Raw genomic sequence first — 21,606 nt, 5'->3', positions numbered from 1 at the left:
AATCAAATGTCTGATAAGGACTTGTATCTACAATATATAAAGAACTATTATCACTAAATAAAAGACAAATCAATTTAAAAATGGGAAAAGGATCCAGTCTCCAAAGAAAATATACAAATGGCCAATAAGCACATGGAAAGATGCTCAACATCATTAGCCACTGGGAAATGCAAATCAAAACCACACTGAGATAGCACATCACACCTACTGGGATGGCTATAATCAAAAACAGACAGTAACAAGTGTTGATGAGGATGTGAAGAAACTGGAATAACCCATATGTTGCTGGTAGGATTGTAAAATGGTGCTGCCACTTTGGAAAAGTTTGGGAGTTCCTCAAATGGATAAATATAGAGTTACCATATGACCCAGGAATTTCACTCCTAGGTATATACCCAAGAGAAATTTAAACTTATGTTCATATAAAAACTTGTACATGAATGTTCAGAGCAGCATTATGCATAATAGCCAAAAAGTAGAAACAACCCAACTGTCTATCAACAGATGAATAAAAGATAAAATGTGGTATATCCATACAATATTGTTCGGCCATGAAAAGGAATGAGTACAGATACATATATCAACATCAACGAACCTTGCAAATATGGCAAGTAAAAGAAGCCAGATACAAAAGGCCACATATTATATGATTTCATTTATATGTAATATCCATCCAGGGGCACCTGGGTGGCTCAGTCAGTTAAGTGTCTGACTTCAGCTCCAGTCATGGTCTCAGGATCCTGGGATTGAGCCCTGCATTGGGCGCTGTGCATAACAGGGAGTCTGCTTGTCTCTCTCCCTTTGCCCATCCCCCTACTCGTGCGCACGCATTCTCTCTCTCTCTCTCTCTATTGATAAATAAAATCTTTTAAAAAAATATCCAGAACAGGCAAACCCATAAAGACATAAAGTAGCTTAGTGGTCACCCAAGGCTGGGGGGGGGGGCCTGACTTGAGGATTGAGCAGTTATTGCTAAAGAGTGCAGAATTTCTCTTTCAGGTAATGAAAATGTTCTAAAATTCATTGTGGTGAGGGGTGCCTAGGTGGCTCACTCGGTTAAGCGCTTGCCTTTGGCTCAGGTCATGATCCCAAGGTGTTGGGATTGAGCCCACATCAGCTCCCTGCTCAACGGACAGCCTGTTTCTCCTTCTCCACTGCTTGTGCTCTCTCTCGTACACTCTCTCTCAAATAAATAAAATCTTTTTAAAAATAAAATAAAATTCATTGTAGTGATGGACACACAACTCTGGATATACTAAAAGCCACTTAATTGTACATTTTAAAGCAATGAAGTGTAGGGTTTATTTCCCAATAAAGCTATTTAAAAGAAGAAATACTTATAAAAATGTCAAACAATACAAAAGTATACAAAGTCTCTTTCCTAGTCCCACTCCTCACGGGTAAACTGTACATTGTAACAAATAGGTACATAGCCTCTCAACATTTCTCCTAGTGTATAAACAAACATACAGAGAAAATTTTTTAAAAAATAGGAATCTACTCACCTTCCAATCTCCCACATCAATATACACATTCACTTTTCCCCCCTGAAAATACTTCTGACATCTTTCCAAATCAATACATATAGCACCTCAGTTTTTTAAAAAAATATTGTGGTAAAAAATACGTAACATACAATTTACCATTTAACCCTTTTTAAGTGTAAAATTCAATAGCATTCACAAAGTTGCGCAATGATCACCACTATTTCCAGAACTTCTCATCATCCCAGACACTCTGTACCCATTAAACAATAATTTGCCATTTCTCTCTCCTCCCAGCCCCTGGTAACCTCTAATCCACTTTTTCTCTGCATGAATTTTTCATTCTAGGTAACTCCTATAAATAGAATCACATAATATTTGTCCTTTTGCAACTTATTTCATTTGGTATAATATCCTCAAGGTTCATCCACGTTGTGGCATGTATCAGAATTCCATTCCCTTTTAAGGCTGAATAATATTCCATTATATGGATATACAACATTTTATTTATCTATTCATCCATGAATGCACACCTGGGTTGCTTCCACATTTTGGCTACTGTGAATAATGCTGTTATGAACATGAGTGTACAAGTACCTGCTTGAGTCCCTCAATTCTTTTGGGTATATACCTAGCAGTGGAATTTCTGGATCATATAATAACCCTATGTTTAACTTTTTGAGGAAATACCATCTTTTCCATAACAAATATATCACTTTACATTCCCTTTCCACAGTGTTTTTTAACTACTGCTGATTCATTTTTTAAAATTATTTTTTAATTTTTTAAAAAAGATTTTATTTGAGAGAGAGTGGGACAGTAAGAGAGAAGCATACTCCCCGCTGAGCAGAGAGCTCGGTGTGAGGCTTGATCCCAGGGCACCAAAATCATGGCCTGAGTCGAAGAGAGATGCTTAACCAACTGAGCTACTTAGGCACCCCCATTTTTTTCATTTTTAAATATTTATTTATTTATTTATTTGGGGGAGAGAGAGAGAGAGAGCAAGCATGAGAGCAGGAGCAGGAGGGACAGAGGGAGAGGGAGAGAGAAAATCCCAAGCAGACTCTGCTCCGAAGGCATAGCCTGACTCAGGCCTTGATCTCATGACTCTAATATCATGACCTGAGCCAAAACCAAGAGTAGGATGCTCAATTCACTGAGCCACCCAGGTGCCCCTGCTTTTCATTTTAAAATATCTTTACTTCCAAAATGACCATGAAGGTCTACCAATAAAGCGCTGGCTAAATAAGGTTATTTCTACTTTTTCTCCATTACAAGTAATACTATAATGAAAATTTTGTATATCTTTGCACACTTGTGGGAATATCTCTGTAGGTTGAACTCCTAGATGTGGAACTGCTAGATGACTTTTACATTTTGATAAATGATGTCAAACTGTTCTTCTCCAAAGTATTTTTACTTCTACCATATGTTTATGAGAGCCCATTTCAGAAAATACTTGCCAGTATCAATCTTTTTAATTTTTGCTAATCTTAAAGGAAAAATATTTTAATCTTAATTGTTTAGATTTTTAAAAAAGTTTATATTGCACTTTTTGTTATACCATAAATGATCTCAATGGAAGGTCTGAGGCTTAGCAGTTAAAGTTATTAATGATTAAAGGTTAAAAAATAAACTGTTATCTTAATTGTGGTTCTGTTACTGTCACTAGAGAGGAAAATAAACTCTACTTATGCATGTAAAGTTATTTCACTTAATTTGACTTTCACGTGAAAACCTCTCCAAAACGTAAAAGGATTCTCTTTAGCTGGAGAACTCTATACATTTAAAACATTTCGTTCATCTGGATCCCAACTGCTAATCTGTCAGATAATCTAAAAAATTAGGCCTGAATTTAAATTGTTGTACCATTGCTCAAAAATTCAGTGGAGACACTGAGGGTACTGTAATATATATTAACTGTCTATTCTTTAGGATTTGGAAGACTTAGTCTTATTCCTGCATTAAATTAAATCAACAGAAATCAAGGTCCTTTCTTCTAAGAACTCAGTGTTTTTTAACTGAGTTAGAACATAAGGTTACAGTATTTTCCATTACTAATTAGATAACACAAACTATATTCCTTTTGGTCTTAATCATAGGAACCCCAAATCTAAGTTTCACATTCAGAGTAATGTTTCAACATTTCTCCCAATATATGATTTTTTATAGTATCACTGGAATGCTTTATTTTTTTTCTTTTAAGTAGTCTCCACACCCCACAACACAGGGCTTGAACTTACAACCCCTAGGTCAAGACCTGAGCTGAGATCAAGAGCTGGACACTCAACTGAATGAGCCACCCAGGCACCCCTGGAATGCTCTGAGTAAGGAGCAACATTCTCATGCTGCCTGACTATATTTCTAATATATTAATAAGGACATCATATTCAAGTAAATAGATAGTATCATTTCGGAGGTTTTGGAGATTATTACAAAACTTCCAAAGGAAGATGGAAGTGATACAATTTGCACTACCTTCTTCTTCTAACCTAACACATGTGAAAATTGACATTTTGCAATTAGCTAATATAAAAACTACATGATTTTTTTGCAAAGGCAAAAAATAATTCAGGACTCCAAGTGCCAGTTACAGAGAACAAACTTTCAATAATTCTTCTGCGTTTGATGGTTAACAAAGAAAGGCTGATCATGTAGCCTGGGAATTTATCCTGGCCCTTTGGTTCTTAGTGGGACAAGTATGCAATCATACTATAGATCTGTCCATTTCAGTCACCTCAATCTGAGAACTACTGTTCAACCTAACAGAGGGCAATGTTGTTGTTAAAAGTGACTCCAATTTTTTTTTAAAGATTTTATTTATTTATTCGATAGAGATAGAGACAGCCAGTGAGAGAGGGAACACAAGCAGGGGGAGTGGGAGAGGAAGAAGCAGGCTCATAGCGGAAGAGCCTGATGTGGGGCTTGATCCCATAATGCTGGGATCACACCCTGAGCCGAAGGCAGACGCTTAACCGCTGTGCCACCCAGGCGCCCCAAAAGTGACTCCAATTTAAAAAAATATCTGAAATATTCAAAGATATTTGTATTTGCCCCATACTATAAAATATTAATATGCTTTTATGTTGTATTTATTCCTTATTTACATGGGTAAATTAAATCTTAAGCATAAGAAAATGTCATATTATAGGAAATCTGTATATCAGAGTAAGAAAATGAAAACCACTTCTAAAAATAACCTACCAGAATCAAAGAAGCTTTTTCTACCACACTAGATTGTTTATTTGCCTATCTCTTAATATTACTTTAACTGGACTTAATGAGCTCACATAACTAAACTGTCTTTTCAGAGCATGTTACTCAATGTTTACTTTTCCAAAACTAAAATTCCATTTCTCTGCTTTAGCCAAAATTACTAGCATCTCCATTAACAAGCTGTAGTAAATTCTTAGTTTTGTCTTGTTTTTTTTAAATAATGCAAAGGACGGAGATGACTTACCAAAAGTTCAGAGATAGTCAATAAAATAAATAAACAGTAATGGATTTCCACACATACTTTACCCAAATAAAATTCTATTTGCTAGGATGCTGGAACATATTTTTCCTTCCTTGGAAGATGATGCAATCACTTAGAAATTTCTCAAAATACAGATATTTGAAATTCCCTTCTGACCCATTCAAAATACACATGTTCCCACAGCAAAAGGAACTACGTTAACTGACATCAGTACACATTAATTTTTCTATTTTACATTTGAGATGCCTTTTTCAGAGGTATAATGTATGAAGGAAACCTAAAACACTCATTTATTTCACTTGTAGGAATCTTCAAAATTCAGATTCCACTGATAGGTAGAAAATGTCTTGACATAGCTAATAAATTCCCTGAACAGCAAAAACTTACATGTTAAAATATGAAACGTTTAGGATATTTTATGGAGCAAATTCTTTCTTTAACAGTTAAGGCCTCTCTCTCAACATGAGTATTTTATTTTTAAAAGACTTGCTGAACAATTTTCCTTAAGAGTAAATAAGAATATCAGTGTGTTATGGAATTCAATTGTTACTAGGTTGTTTTGAACACAAATACACACACTCTACATACTTGGCTGAGATTGGCTGAATTTATTCTGGTGTTAGTCTTCCATTGCTTCTAATGCTGCTGGCTAAATGCCTTCAATTGCCGTATATAATATTTGGTTGTGTCTTTCTAAAAAATCCAAAATTGCTTCTCAGAGCTATAAAATCAGACTATTTTAAAAATAAGCTCAAACTGTTTAGAAATATTTAGTTCTTAAGGAAAAAAAGTCTGTAGATCACCTTTCCAAGAGTAATTTATTTTGCCTTATTGGTAAGAGTCCAATGACTCTGTGGGCTGGATATTTCTTCAAAAGGTCCATTGTATATACAAAAAATTTCCAAAAAGGACTTCCAAAGAACTAAGTTCATGAAATTTTCTTTTATGTGTTTCCTAAAAGCATCCAAACCTGGAGAATTTAGTGACAAGCCTTATGACAGTAAAAATGCCTAAAACGATGTAATAATCTTTGATAAAATATACAATGGCTTATTTTTTAAAAAATAAAGGGTTAATTTTTTAAGACATGAATAAGATTCTGTAATAGAATGAAAAATTAGCTGAACTTTAACCTGAAATTTAGAGTTAATTACAATGCACAGAAGCATTATAAATCATGTATCAAAACATTATCTAAATTAATTTCTACAAATCCTTAGTCTCCATGAAATCAAAATTGTATGATAGAAGTTAAATTTTCTTCATGTCTTCTAGTTTGCTGGGGGCAGGCAGCATGGGGCACACAGTTAGGAAACCAGAGTATGTGTGTGGGCATGCTGAAGGTTACTACCATATGAAGGACATAGAGCTTTGCCCAAAAAGAGTAAGGAAACAATGCATTCTGTACAGCCTTCCTAGTGCTTTTCCTATGACTTACAGCAATAATATCCAAAATTTTTTTGTTCCAGTAACTCCTAAAATAGTCGTTAAATCTATGTACTTACTTTCTGCACATTTTTTTAGTTGACAACTAAAATTTTTCATCAAATAGCTTTGAAAGATTTAATTCTGGCACACTGAAATAGTGGTAATTTCTGAAAAATGATCTTTTTTAACATATCCAGTGGAATCTAAATACCACAATGATTTGATGCCCACCATGATCCACTTAAAAAAAAAAAATACACGAATGAAGGTTTTTTTAGTACTTGGGAAATTTTATATCATTCTTTTTTTCCCCCCTTGAACTGCATTTTCATTCCATTCTTATCTTAGAATAGTGGCTTTCAACAGGGGTGGATAGGTGAAGTCTCTGGGGGTGGTGGTGGGAATTCTGCTTCCCAGGGGACATTTGGCACTCTCTGGAGACATTTTTGATTGTCACAACTGGGATGAAAGGCATTACTGGCATCTAGTGGGTACCAGAGATGCTAAACGTCATACAAAGCTATGACAACCCCCAACAACAATTATCTGATTCAAAACGTTAATAGTGCTGAGGTTGAAAAGCCCTGTCCTAGAGAAATATATTTCTATGCCTAAAAGTCTTTTATTACATTATACTTCTTAACAACAAAAATACTTTTATAAATTGATAAAACTATAAACTCCTTTAACATAAAGGTCTAATTATTAAAAATAATGTCTTCCAGGGGCGCCTGGGTAGCACAGCGGTTAAGCGTCTGCCTTCAGCTCAGGGCGTGATCCCGGCGTTATGGGATCGAGCCCCACATCAGGCTCCTCCGCTATGAGCCTGCTTCTTCCTCTCCCACTCCCCCTGCTTGTGTTCCCTCTCTCGCTGGCTGTCTCTATCTCTGTCAAATAAATAAATAAAATCTTAAAAAAAAATAATAATGTCTTCTGGAATGAGTTATTACAATTATCATTAGCACACATTAGTCTAAATAACATGATTAAACAATCATAACCCAATATAAAAAGTGAAAATATATTAAGATGTTTCTAATGAGATGGAAGGAGCTTATTTTGTTATTTTCAATATTCTCATTTTTATGAGAGCTGAGAAATCTCCATTACTTAAATAAGTAGATGGAAAAGGAGTTCTGTTGGAATAATGTCACTTATTCTGTGGGCTCCTTCTAAGTTATACATGAGTTACACAGTAATCTACTGTTAAAAATTATTTCAGTGATCAGCTAATAACTTAAGTACATTCTCTTTAAACATTGTTAAAAGCAAAGAATTTGTAACCAATTGACTTTGTAATGGAATCCTTCAAGGCATGAACTTTCTCAATACCTACAGCTATTCTGGTGACCCAGAGATTTTTAAACCTTTGTTTTACTATAGAAGCCAAATTAGTCCTTGTTTCTATTAAGGTTCTTTGGGAACTTCTCTTACTTCAATACGGGAATACAACTTCACTTTTCAAGTGGGGTCTGGAGTCTCAGCAGGCATTTTGAAACCTAGTAAGTTACTTCAGGAAAATCTCTGTTAATGCCCCATAACCACGTCTGTTTATTAGTCTATCATGAAAATTCAGGCATGGTTGTCATGCCTAAAGCCTAAGTCTTAAAAACCACACCTTGGGTTTTATGAAAATTAGATTCTCAAGAAAGAAAATGTCCAAATAGGACTAAAATTCTCTCCATTACTCCCTTACCTCTTAGATACTCTGTACTGTGCTGTGGTCAATTTTCCAGTCTCAGGGTCATGTACTGTAGCTCGGCTCAGCTACAAAAAAAGAGAAAGGACAAGGACTTACTCACGTAGCAGGCAATTTTGGGCTTTTGTTTGTTTTGTTTTGTTTTGCCAAGCCACAGGTGATTGGAAGGGTTCAGATTGGTCTGGATGGTAGGTAATGGTTTCAAATCAGCAAAAACATTTAGACAGGTGGCAATAAGAAAAGCCACTTCCAAATCAAGAGAAAATGGGTTGACATATTTTTGTTGTAGATTTATTGTCCTTTCACTTTTTTTAAAAAAATCATTTGAAGCTTTATGTAAATGATTTATAGCACTGGGTTTCACAGGAGCTTTCTCAGATCTAGAAGTTTAATGTCCTTTAAGTATTTTGACAAAAGAATAGTTAATAGTCTCTTTAAATTTATTTTTTAAAACTCTCACTGAGATAAAACTGTTAAAGTCTCTCTGGCAGCAAATAAATTCATGAGTAATAGTAGTTGGAAGACTGAGATCAGAAGCATAACTCTGTTCTTTTCATTGCCAACTTTCTAGTCAGCAAGTTTTTTAAAATAACTCCAACAGGAGGAATACAGATTACTCCAAAATGACAATGGTATTTCACAAGATGAATGAACAAATGCCAATACAAATCACCATGAAGAATGATGTGAATTCACTGCAGCATTTATGAATGTAAGAGAACTATATAAACAAAGACTACTCCCAGATTAATCCAGGCTGCTGTTTTTTCTTTTTTTTTTTTTCCTTTTTGGCAGGAAAAAGGAAAAAGAAAACAAGTATCAAGCCATTTCCTGGAGATTTGGTTCCTGACCTGAAGAGAAATGCAAAGCATATTAATTCCCTAAAAACAACAGACCAATTAAAGATTAAGAAAAGAACTTCTAGTTAAAGGGAAAGACCTGTGAAACACAAAGCAGTTTATCCATGCGTATATAAATAGGCGGTGACTTGAGCTGCAGACTGAAAATGACCTACTTCCCTTAAATGAATATTCCTGTAGGATGTACAAAACACTCATTAGAGGGCAAAATATGCAACATACACATCTCTTACCTTTTGCTAATTCTGTAATGTACCGTCTCCAAGTCTCCTGTTATTGGGTTTGAAATGGTGGCTCGCCTCAGCTGTGAAGCCAACCATCAAAATAGTTGCATTACAAAACAAAAAAATGAATCACATTTATCCAACCAGTCAGAATTCTGGGATTTTTACGAAGGAGGATGAAAAGAGAAAATAACTCCATAGACTTCCAGTCACCTTGTGTTGAGCCTTGAGAGACAGTTGGCTTTTTAGCTTTTTATATTTTTTCGTTATTTTTTAAATTTTGTTTTTGCTTTGCATGAACGGAGGGTACACAAACAACAGAGATTAGAAATTAAATTTCTTTCAGTGGTTGGAGGATGGGACTGTGAGGAAAGAAATTTCTAAAATCTGAAATCGAATTTATAGTTATAAGAATGGCTATTTGCAGTTAATGATCTATTTCAAACTTTTGATTTTAATTTTTTTTAGTGATGGAACTGTTTACAAAGGTTAATGTCCAAAATTTGTTTCAAGGTCCATCTTTTCTTCCTTCAACATATCGGTTCACGTATTTCACATATACAGGGAAATAATCTTGGACTTAGCAGAAAGGCAGATGAAAAGAACTCATAAATGTACAAAAACAGTAGGAAAGAGAGGACAGCCAAGATAATGACTTCAAACTAAAAAAAAAAAAAAGATGATTCTGAGATTAACAAAAGAGTATAAAATTTTTATTGGCATTGAATTTTTTGATTAAAATAATCCAACTGAGTTGTCCCTTTTGAAGACTAAGGCTTCTGAATCCAGACATACAAGACTTGACCTCTAAACTGAAATGAATTCTTAAAAAATATTCTACCAAGATATTTTGGTTTACGGGGTTTACTGACCACAAAGAATGGACTAAAACAGAAATTGAAAAGATACTGACAGAATATGATATGATATAAGTAGTACTCTGTTTGAAAGACTTATAAGAATTCCCTTGGACAACAGCTATACATATTAGACCAGTCTTTTCCATTTAAAATGTAATCTTTGGTTAAAAAAAAAAGGTACCAATTTGGAATAGTAAAACTTAACAGCAACAAAAATTCTGACCTTAAGTTTGAGTACAGATATCCAGATAATTAAACCTTTATAACAAGGATCAGCAAACTATGGCCCATGGGCCAAATTCAGCCTGCCACCGGTTTTTGGAAATAAAGTTTTACTGAAATATAGCCACACTCATTAATATATTTTCTATGGCTGCTTTCACTATACAATGTAGACTTGAGTAGTTGTGATAGATGGTATGGCCAGCAAAGCCTAAAATATATTTATTATTTGCACTTTTACAGAAAAAATTTGCCAACTCCTGTATAAGACAGCACAGATATGCCTAATGTTTATTTAACAATCGCTTTACGACAGTGATGGTAGTTTATATTACTATCGATGAGATCAAATAGGTTTTAAGAACAAGTCAATGGGAAAAAAGGCAAGAGCATCTCAGATTCTCATAAAAGAAGAATTTCTACGCTAAACACTAAGTTTATGAGATTGTGTTTAAATTGTTTTCCTTAATGAATCACTAAATTCTACCTCTGAAACTAATAATATACTATGTTAAATAAATTGAATTTAAATAAAATTTTTTTTAAAAATTGTTTTCCTTAAGATAAGTGATAGGAGTTAAATTCAGAAAACTATGATGTCCTTATTTCAAATTAGCATGATGCTTGTGCAATTATATCTTTCCAGTAATAATGTGCCCAAACGGGAATAAAAATACTTCAAGTATTCTTCCAGATAAAAATACAGAAGATATGAGAAAGTTGGTCTTTGATTAGCCTAGGAGACTAAAGGGTTTGAAAATATATACAAAACCTTTTCAGGAAGATCTGAAATATCTGCAAACAAAATCAGTGTGAATAAAAATCTCATCTATGATTTTCATAATTAAGTGCTTAAAACCCAGCTGCAGGGTATGTTATTTGTGTTAATAACAAAGTGACGAAAAGCTAGTATAAATAGAGCTTATTAACAACTCCATTCTGTTGTGACAATACCTAAAACTATCTGTGGGGTTACTGCCATATCAATGATCATTTTTGTAATCTTGCAAAGACAAAACTGATACACAGGTAGAGTAAATTGAGAGAAAAAAGAGAAAAAAATTACTTACCCTTGGTTTTGCTAGATCTTTGACAATTTCAATTTCTGCATCAGAAATAATATCATGGAAGCGAATAATACGAGGCTTGTCCCACTCATCCTCCTGTTTGGCTGGAGCCAGAATGAATTTAGGATTCCGGTTTCCATCATGGTAACGGCAAAAGAGTTTTTTCTGTCTCCGAGGAGTCTAAACATAAAGTTAAGGAAATGATAAACATATTAGAGTAATAATAGTTTTAATCTTGCTCCTATGCAAAAAAGAAACAATAATCATGCTTGTGAGCATTGATGGAAGAATATACAAAACACCGTACTCTGCAAGTATTTTGCATCAAATAGGACATTCAGGATTTTAAAAGTTTTATTAATGATTATTTTCTGGGAGAGATGCTAGGTCTTAAATAAGAAAAAAGGTAGGGTTTCACTTTTAACCCATTTCTCATCAAAATAAAGTCTGGATGTCTAAATATGAAAGAAATAATAAAATATTTATGAAAATATGGAATGAATGAACTGCATGGCTCCAATCTTCACAAAGTGACTGGGAAGCTCCCAGAAAAAAGTTTTAAAAGTTTTTAAAACCTCACCAGGTTTTCCTAAATACCTCCCAGTTAGATGCTTGCAGCATAAATAAATGAATTTAGTTTTAAAAAGCAAAGATGAAAATGAGTAATTCTAAAAAAGAAAAAATAAGTTATTAAAGACAGGTGCTTTTATTGATGAGTATTAAAAACAGAGTGATCGACAAAACAAATAAATGTTCCTTTCAATCTATATTAACTAAATAAGTTATCCATCGCTGATTCTTCTCAATTAAACAAGTATATAATATGTGAAGTGGAAATAATATTGGTTTGTTTTTTTTTTTAAAGATTTTATTTATTTATTTGACAGAGCGAGAGAGCACAAGCAGAGGGAGCGGGAGAGGGAGAAGCAGGCTCCATTCCAGGACACTGGGATCAAGACCTGAGCCAAAGGCAGATGCTTAACTGACTGAGCCACCCAGGTGCCCCTAGTTTTTGTTTTAATTATTAGCTAACATACTAAGACAAATAATGATGAATGTTTATTCTCTATGTATTTATTTACCTAGAGTCAAATCTAAAGATTTATTATAAGTCTTTGATACAATGATGAGATTAATTAGTATGAGAATAAAGATAATCCTTGACTTTGGGTGGGGTTGACGTGTGTGTCACAGCAACAAACTGGTATATTAAGCAGACTTCTGTTTTATACCTATGGTTCCATTTTGATCTCTTCTTTAAGAGTTATTAAAGGCAATTAAAAAAATATCTGCTTACTACTGGAAATTTGAACACTAGATATTATGGAAATACTGTGCATTCTTTTTAGGCTTGACAATAGTTTTTTGGTTATTTTTTGTCTTTATCTTCAACAGATATGTAATAAAATATTTAGGTGTGAAATTTAAAAAAAAATGTTTCGTGTGTCTATCAGAGTGTTATTATCCTTGTATTTACTCAAGCACCCAAAGCAAAAGTAAGCATGTTCTTCCAGGAGTCCATAAACTTAGCTCTCAAATGTGTCAACATAGATATGATCTAAGCATTTGCAGTTAGACATTAAGCTATCAACAATAAGTCCTCAAATACCAAAAAGTCATCAAAATATACAACCCAGCCTGAGTTTATTAGTAGCAGAGAAAAACTTAAAAGACTATTCAAATGTTTACACTTAAAAGTACTTACTTCAAAAATTCACTAATTCCTTCTACATATGCCTGCATTCAACTGAAAACTAGTACCACATGCTCTTCCTTAAAAAAGGGTTCCATGCATGATCAAGTAATGTTGCGAAGCAAATGTAGCATACCCATAATGTACATTATCATAAAAAGGCTCTGAAAAGTCCTGAGGCTGAACAAAAACCTACGTTCCCCAGACCTGAACTTTTATGTTTGTGGCCTTTAACTATTAACACCCTGAAGCACTATACTCTGAGTTATAAATACATAAATATACAATAAAGAAAAGGATATTTATAGGCACATTTGAGTATTTAAAAAAATAAATGTTAAAGCCAAAATCTGCTGAAACTCTTTCTGCATTTTAAGTATTTCTTAAATAGACTAACACATTTCACTAAGCAATCCTGTCAAGTCAACTAGGAGCAAAACCACAAAAGATAATTGTATAGATGAGTTCTTTGTTTTACAGGATGGGTTAAGATGGTATATTATTTCTGCTTAAGATTGCGGAAATATCTTTTGCATTAAAATGTAAGAAAAAAACTTATCAGTTCCCTTAAACCATCTGATCCTTCATCTTACAAAAATAAGCCTCTTTTGGCCTATGCAAAGTTATATTATCAAAAATACACAAAATGGCACAATGATTCAAAAGCTTTATTCTAAAGCTATTTTACTAATAGTTGGACCATATTAAATGTGACACCCACAATAAGTTGATGCGGCATACTGTAATACTTTAAGCCATTAATTCTAATTTTTACCACATAGGCATAAATATAAAAGAACTCTGATCCTCTCCAAAGCTATGTACAAACACACACACACACACATTCACACACACACACACAATTGGCTTTTCCACTTTACCATTTTGATACCCTCCCCACGGCACAGCATTTCGTACTTCTGTCTCTCTGGCAGGTAATCCACAGCAGCCCCTTTTTTCTTCAGTGTGGTTTTCTGATCAGATTGATCATCTGAAGCAGACTTATTGACATCTTTTTCTTTAGCCATTATATATTCAAAATATTTTAAGTTACCGTTAGCTCTCTGGTGTTCAGGATCTATTGGATAAGGAAGAAAGCATGACCATGGTTAAGTTTACAGTCATTCAAGCATCAGAATATAGTAATATAGAAATAGAGGACCATATAATTTGCTTCCAAACCAGGATACTTATGAGAGGGAAAGGAGGCACTACTAAAAACTATTATACCAGGGGTGCCTGGGCAGCTCAGTCAGTTAAGCGACCAACTCTTGGTTTCAGTTCGGGTTTGATCTGTGGCTGTGGGATGAGCCCTGCCTCCAGCTCCACACTCAGCACAGAATCTGCTTGAGATTCTTTCTACTGCCACCCCCACCCCGCTCACACATGCTCTCTCTCAAATAACTAAATAAATGAAATATTTTTAAAAAATTATTGTACCAAAACAATAGGTATAAACCAGTACTGCCCCAAGTAAATCACATACAGTCACCCTATATAAAAAGAGTTCTGCAAAGGAATCAGCCATTTGTGTCAAAGTAGCAAATATTCTACTTTGAGAACTTATTGATCAGCCAAATGAATTATGATCAATTTGATGCCAAATGAATTCTAAAATGTTACTCATTCTACTTATTTTAAGCAATGGAAAAGATTTTTCTGAGACCGAAATGTAATCATCATGGGGAAGACAGTGTATACAGTTCAAAAGCAATGTTCACCAGAGATACATTATAAATGCAGAACATAGCCTACTTCCGAGGGCTGAGAGAATTTCAGTACCAAAATTCTAAGTGAGATGGAAAAAGAGAAACTAAAGTCATAATTTTCAAATAAGCCAGAAGCCACTAACTGCCTCAGAATTGCTAGTCATCATTTTTAGCTATCTTTTAGTAGGGGAAAAGAGGACTACTCCACCCATCCAGGAGGAAAAAAAAAAATCCAAACACACAAACACACACACACAAATAAAAAAGAACAATACACAGAAACTTCACTTATGATATTAACTGAAGTGATCAGGAAATCTAGCCTTAGATTTGTAAAATATCTGTCTTTGAGAAACTGCTCACAAAATATGTTATAATATAAATATGATCTTAATTTTGTAAAAGAAAGGGAAAAGTGAGTATGTGCAGGGAAGAGGGTATATACTACAAGGAAACAAAATTTGTGGGTATCTTCCAGTGATTGGCTTATGGATGACTCTTCTATATATTTTTCTATTTTAAAAAATTTCCTATAATGACTCTTCAAGTCAGGAGGAAAAAAATCACTACAAAATACTGAAAAAGGGGTACTTGAACTAATATCTCCATTTATTAATTCACTCAACCAAGAAATAACCTAATTGTCAGAAGTTCATTTTCAGGTAACCAGTCCTTTTAAACTATTTGACTCTTCTAACATACACATATTAACCTGTTCAGAAAAATATTAATTTTTAAAAAGTTTTAAAGCTTCATTATATACCAAAGGCCACCTGAACTTATTAGCATACAACTCTACCTCCAGAGATTCTGATTTAGTAGGTCCGGGGTGGAGATCAAGGAATCTTTCATTTCTAATATGTATCCAAGTAATTTTGATGCACATGGTCTCTGGATCATACTTAGAGCAACAAGCTGGGAATACTAGTCATCAAATCCTCATAGGATATCACATTACCTAACATCTGAATATGACAAATATATTTTCAGTGTATTTCAAATCACTATTTTAAAATATGAAATGCAATAAAACAAAAACATTCTTCAAAGGAAACTGGTCAATATTTAATATGACAACATGGTTAATAAACATTTTTGACTGAGCTACTAGGTTAGGTCTGATTTTAAAGTTCCTGAGGAGTACATGGCAGAGAAACACAGCCACTGCTGTAGTACCATTAGCTGAGAAAAATGCCATTTATTTAATGGATAAATACAGGATAAAATTTGTCTAACAAACAGACTCTTGACTTATAACAAAAAGGACCAATGCATATTACTCAGTCATAAAAAAAATGAAATCTTTGCAGTGACATGTATGGAGCTAGAGAGTATAATGCTAAGCGAAATAAGTCAGTCAGAGAAAGACAAATACCATATGATTTCACTCACATGTGGAATTTAAGAAACAAAACAAATGAACATAATGGGAGAAAAAAGAGGTAAACCAAGAAACAGACTCTTAACTACAGAGAAAAAACTGATGGTTGCTGAAGGGGAAGTGGGTGGAGGATGGATTAGATAGGTGACGGGTATTGAGGAGGGCACTCGTGGTGAGCACCATGTGTTGTGTGTAGGTGACGAATCACTAAATTCTACATCTGAAACTAACATTGCACTGTGTGCTGACCAGAACTTAAATAAACACTTGAAAAAGAAAAAAAAAGTACCAAAGTTATATGACAAATTACATATCAGAATTATATATATTTATCATTATATATATAAGATATAGTTATCAGAATTATACACTGATCTTGTCATATAGCTTGGCACTTTTATATATCATGATTATCATACATTATATATATATATATATAACTTATAATTACATATATATATTTTTATATATAACTATATATATCAATATCTATATAGATATAGATATAGATATATTAAACCTTGAATTAGGCCAAATTAACATACCTAGTTCAAGAAGCTTCTTTGTGAGCAAAAGTGCCTTATCCAGGTCTCCCTGCTGGTATACCGCATAGCTCAAATAATCTAGAACAGAGACTTTATCAATGGTAGAAATCTCGCCTTCATCCAGCTGCCTTAGTGCTTGTTCCATCCACAGTTCCGTATGGTAATAATCGGCTTCTGTATAGGCCACTTTGCCCAACTCAAAACAGTCTTCAACTGTTAGAAAAGATTTGTGTTTTACTCCTAGGGAAAGAAAATAAAGAGAACTTTAGAAATATTTATTTAGGACTATACAGCTTTCAAAGTGCTATCTCACTTTTATTTGAAATTTTTAACTACCTTCTGAGGTAGGAAAAACAAGAATCATCCTAAATTTATGAACAAAGGAACAATCTACAAGGTAATGAAACATGCTAAGAATCACACTAACAGGGGTCATGGACCTAGAAAACCCAAGACTTCAATTATCAGCCATCATACCAAAATGAAACATCAATTAAGTTGAAGCATGCAATTTTTTCGCATAGCAGGAATCACCATAGAACAAATATCTTACTCCTAACCAATAATCTGGGCAACAAATGAATGGACAGGAAGAAAGGCAGACCTGTAAATTAGTTCCTTCCCTTTTCCATTCTCTCCAACAGCATTAATAATATGTAATTTACATACCATAAAGTACACCCATTTAACGAATACAATAGTTTTTAGTATGTGCAGAGTTGTGCAATCACCATTGCATTCTAATTTTAGAACATTTTCATCACTCCAAAAAGAAACATTGTAACCATTAGCAGTCACTATCCATTTTCTCCCCCTCTCTGCCCCAGCCCTAAACAACCATTCATCTACTTTTTGTATCTATAGACTTGCTTATTCTAGTTATTTCATATAAGTGGAATCATGTAACAAAGGGTCTTTTGTGACTGCTTCTTTCAACTCAGCATAACGTTTTCAAGGTTCATTCATGTTGTAGCATCTTTTTTATCGTTAAATAATAGTCCACTGTATGGAAAGACTGTATTTTGTTTATCAGGTGATGGACATTTGAGTTGTTTCTAGTTTTTTGGCTTTTATGAATAATGCCATTATGTAGATTCATGTACAAGTTTCTGGGTGGACATTTGTTTTCATTACTCTTATATGCAGTAGTGGAATTCCTGGGTCCCATGGCAACTCTATGCTTAAACACTTCCAGGAACTGCCAAACTGTTCTCCAAAATACCTACACCATTTAACAATTCCACCAGCAATGTATGAAGGTTCCAATTTCTCCACATTCTCACTAATACTTGTTGTCCATTTGTTTTTACTACGGCCATTCTATTGGGTATAAAGTAGTATTTCACTATGGTCTTGATTTGTATTTCTCTAATGACAATGCTGAGCATCTTTTCACGTGTTTATTCTCCATTTGTATATCATCTTTGGGAAAAGGTCTACTCAAATCCTTTGCCCATTTAAAAATTTGATTCTTGGGGCGCCTGGGTGGCTCAGTCGTTAAGCGTCTGCCTTCGGCTCAGGGCGTGATCCCGGAGTTCTGGGATCGAGCCCCACGTCAGGCTCTTCCGCTGGGAGCCTGCTTCTTTCTCTCCCACTCCCCCTGCTTGTGTTCCCTCTCTCGCTGGCTGTCTCTCTCTGTTAAATAAATAAATAAAATCTTTAAAAAAAAATTTGATTCTTTTTATTATTTTTAGAGTTCTTTGTATTATTCTGGATACAAGTCTCTGATCAGAAATATGATTTTCACATATTCTCTCCCACTGTATGGGTTGTCTTTTCACTTTCTTGATGGTGTGAAGTATAGAAGGTTTAATTTTGGTGAAGTCTAACTTAATTAATCCTTAATTAGTTATGCTTTTGGTGTTGGTATGTCAATAGCTTGTGAAGTAAAACTTCTGTCTTAAGAAAAGGAGACGGGGCACCTGGCTGGCTCAGTCAGGAGAGCATGCAACTATTGATCTCAGGGTCAGGAATTCAAGCCCCACGTTGGGTACGGAGACTACTTTAAAAAAAAAAACTAGTTAAAAAAATTTTTTGACATTTCACATGAAATTTTAAAAAAATTAAAAAGTAGGAAAATAGCCTAATCATTAAAGAAATATGAAATTAAAACAACCCTAAAGAAAAATATTTTTAAACAATAGCCTACACTTATTGAGGTCTTACTATGTGCCAGACATTTGTCACTCATTTAATTCTCAAAGCAATCCAGATGAGGAACTAAGGTAGAGAGAGGTTAACTACTGTGCTCAAGGTCACACAGCAAAGAGCCAGAATTGGAATCTGCACACTATGACTCGAGAAGTTTGTGTCCTATTATACCATAAAATGGCAAAATTTAATGGGGGCGGGGGGAGTCGTAAACTGGTAACTTTACTCTTAAGACATCCAGCAATATGAAACTGGATAAAATAATTTTATGCCTATGAATCGATGCTATTTTTCAATTATTTTCTTGAGTTTAGTACTAGGGGTTGGGGAAGAAACACCTTGTATAAACAACTTTTATAGCTGAACCAAATTTTATAGCTACAACTATAATAAACTAAAAGCAAGGAAATGTATAGGCCAATATGTCAACATAACGGAACAGCATTTTTCATTAAGAAAGATAATTTTTTTTTAGATTTTTGTTTATTTATTGGGCACCCAGGCACCCAAGACAGATAATTTCAAATGCCATATAGGAAAGCCAGAAAGATCTAGACAGAAATATGTCAAATGTTAAATTGAGGGCACCTGGGTGGCTCAGTCAGTTAAGAATCTGACTTCAGCTCAAGTCATGATCTCAGGGTCCTGGGATCAAGTCCCACATGGGGCTCTCTGCTCACTGGGGAGTCTGCTTCTCCCTCTCACTCTGTGCTCTCCCTCTCTCTTTCCCTCCCTCCCTCCCTAATACATAAAATCTTTAAAATTTTTTAAAAATTTAAAAAATGTTAAATCAATACCCTGAGGGATGGATTACAAGTTGTTTCCTAATCTTTATGGCTTTCTACCTTTCTATGTCTTTCTACCTTTATGCCTTTCTATTGTACAATTACCATTACTTCCATAAAAACAACAACAAAAAAGAGCTATATAAAGAAATAAACACAAAAAGTATAACTCTGAATGATACAAAGAAAACGATAACAACCATATAACATTCCATCTTTATAAACAGTAAGTCTGATGAGTTACTTAGAGATTTTAAGGGCCTGAGTTTTGTATGTTGTTCTTGGTTTCTATCATGTTAAGTAAATAATGAAGAGATGATTACTTCTCAAACCTATTCTGGGAGAAAAAATAAGCATCTGATATAAAATATCTGGAAACACCAGATAAAATGTATTATCTATTTATACTATAGCCCAGTTCACAGGAATTAAGCAATCTAGGGCCAAAACCAAAAAGGAACTTGAAACTCAGACAGGTAAGCAGAGGATGAAGCTACATTTAGCCTGGAAGCAGTCACCAAATCAGAAACCTGAAGACTGATTTTTAACCACCAGAAAAGGAACAGGAAATATTCCATGCAAAGTGGCAAGTTGGTCCTTAAAGTAGTGGTTGGTTGGTAACGTCATAAGACAAATGGCAGATGCAACACTTATACTTGGCCAAATGCACCCTTAGTTCAAGTTTTGCAATATTCCCACACACAATCTGAAGAAGTATACACAATCCAAAATTACAAAGCACATGATGGAACAAGCCATTATGAGCAAAATCAGCAAAACTATTTAAAAACTGCATTAGACATCCCCCCAAGTTCTTCAGATATTGGTGCTATCAGATTAAGAATACAAAATAACTATGATTAAAATGTCTAAAGAAATAAAAAAAATAGAAAATAAGAACATGTAAGACACCCTAAAAAAAAAAAAAAAAAAAAGACCAGGGAGATGTAAGTGGGAGAAAAAAAAGAGAACTTCCAGAAATGATAAATAGAATCAATGAAATAAAAACTTACTGGCCCAGTTAAACTGCAAGTAAGACACAACAAAAGAGGGGATAATAAACCTAAAAGAGAGAGCTGAGTAAATTACCATGGGACAAACTCCCCAGGATGCAGCAGAGGAGGGATAAACATGAAGCGCTAGTTAAAAGGAAGAAAAATAAGGTCTAATATGTCTACTTGGAGTCCCATCAGATGACAATAGAGAGAACATAGGAGAGGCACTATTTAAAGAAATAATGGTGGAAGTGGACAATTTTGCAGAATTAAAGCACATAAAACTTGAGAGTCAGGAAGTACAAAGAACCCAAAGCCAACATACATGTGTAATATATATATATAGGCTTCTTAAGGATATGTTTCAAAGATGAGGAAAACGTCTTTTTAAAGATGTATTTATTTGAGAGAGACAGAGACAGAGAGAGTGGGTGGTGGTGGTGGTGGTGGTAAGGGGCAGAGGGAGAGAGGATCTTAAACAGACTCCACACTGAGCACAGAGCCCAATGTGGGGCTGGATCTCAGGACCAAGAGTCAGACATTCAACCAACTGCACCATCCAAGCACCCCTCAAAGATGAGGAAAATCATTCTATAAGGAAAGTCTGAGGTACAAGAAAGAATGATAAAGAAATTGGTATACATATGAGCCAATCTAACTTAAAGTGAACTGGGGCACCTAGGTGGCTCAGTCAGTTGAGCATCTGACTCTTGATTTTGGCTCAGGTCATGATCTCAGGGTCCTGGGATCCAGCTCTGCGTTGGGCTTTGCACTCAGCGGGGATTCTGCCTGGGGATTCTCACTCTCCCTCTCCCTCTCCCCCTACTCTCATGTGCACACTCTCTCTCTCTAAAATGAAAATAAATAAATCTTCTAGAAAAATAAATTGAAGTGAACTATCAGATTGGCAGAAAACTCAGTTTGACAAGATTGCCATTTGTTTGGTGGTGCTGTAGGGAAATAGGCACGCTCACATATTGCTGATAGAAATGCAAAATGATGCAACCGCTACGGAGGGTAACTGG

At 34.6% G+C, this 21,606-nt stretch overlaps 1 protein-coding gene across 2 annotated transcripts in view; it reads right to left on the bottom strand.

Annotated features, from left to right (window-relative positions):
- The window catches only part of P4HA1 (prolyl 4-hydroxylase subunit alpha 1), a 100,078-nt gene that overhangs the window by 26,586 nt on the left and 51,886 nt on the right, over positions 1–21,606 (bottom strand). The window contains exons 6-9 of one of the 2 annotated variants that reach the window (XM_045783204.2): positions 16,651–16,890; positions 13,897–14,093; positions 11,326–11,502; positions 9,183–9,253 (exon numbers count right to left, since the gene is read on the bottom strand). In XM_045783204.2, coding sequence (XP_045639160.1) covers positions 9,183–9,253; positions 11,326–11,502; positions 13,897–14,093; positions 16,651–16,890 — 685 coding nt within the window. Of the gene's footprint in view, positions 1–8,086; positions 8,158–9,182; positions 9,254–11,325; positions 11,503–13,896; positions 14,094–16,650; positions 16,891–21,606 lie in introns of both variants that reach the window. The other variant, XM_045783205.2, reaches the window with a different exon arrangement.

The sequence above is a fragment of the Ursus americanus genome, chromosome 6 (assembly GCF_024610735.1).
Source record: "Ursus americanus isolate L20-20 chromosome 6, mUrsAme1.1.p, whole genome shotgun sequence".
NCBI lineage: Eukaryota > Metazoa > Chordata > Mammalia > Carnivora > Ursidae > Ursus > Ursus americanus.
The sequence above is the reverse complement of the archived record's forward strand: the minus strand, read 5'-3'. Positions and strand labels throughout refer to the sequence as shown.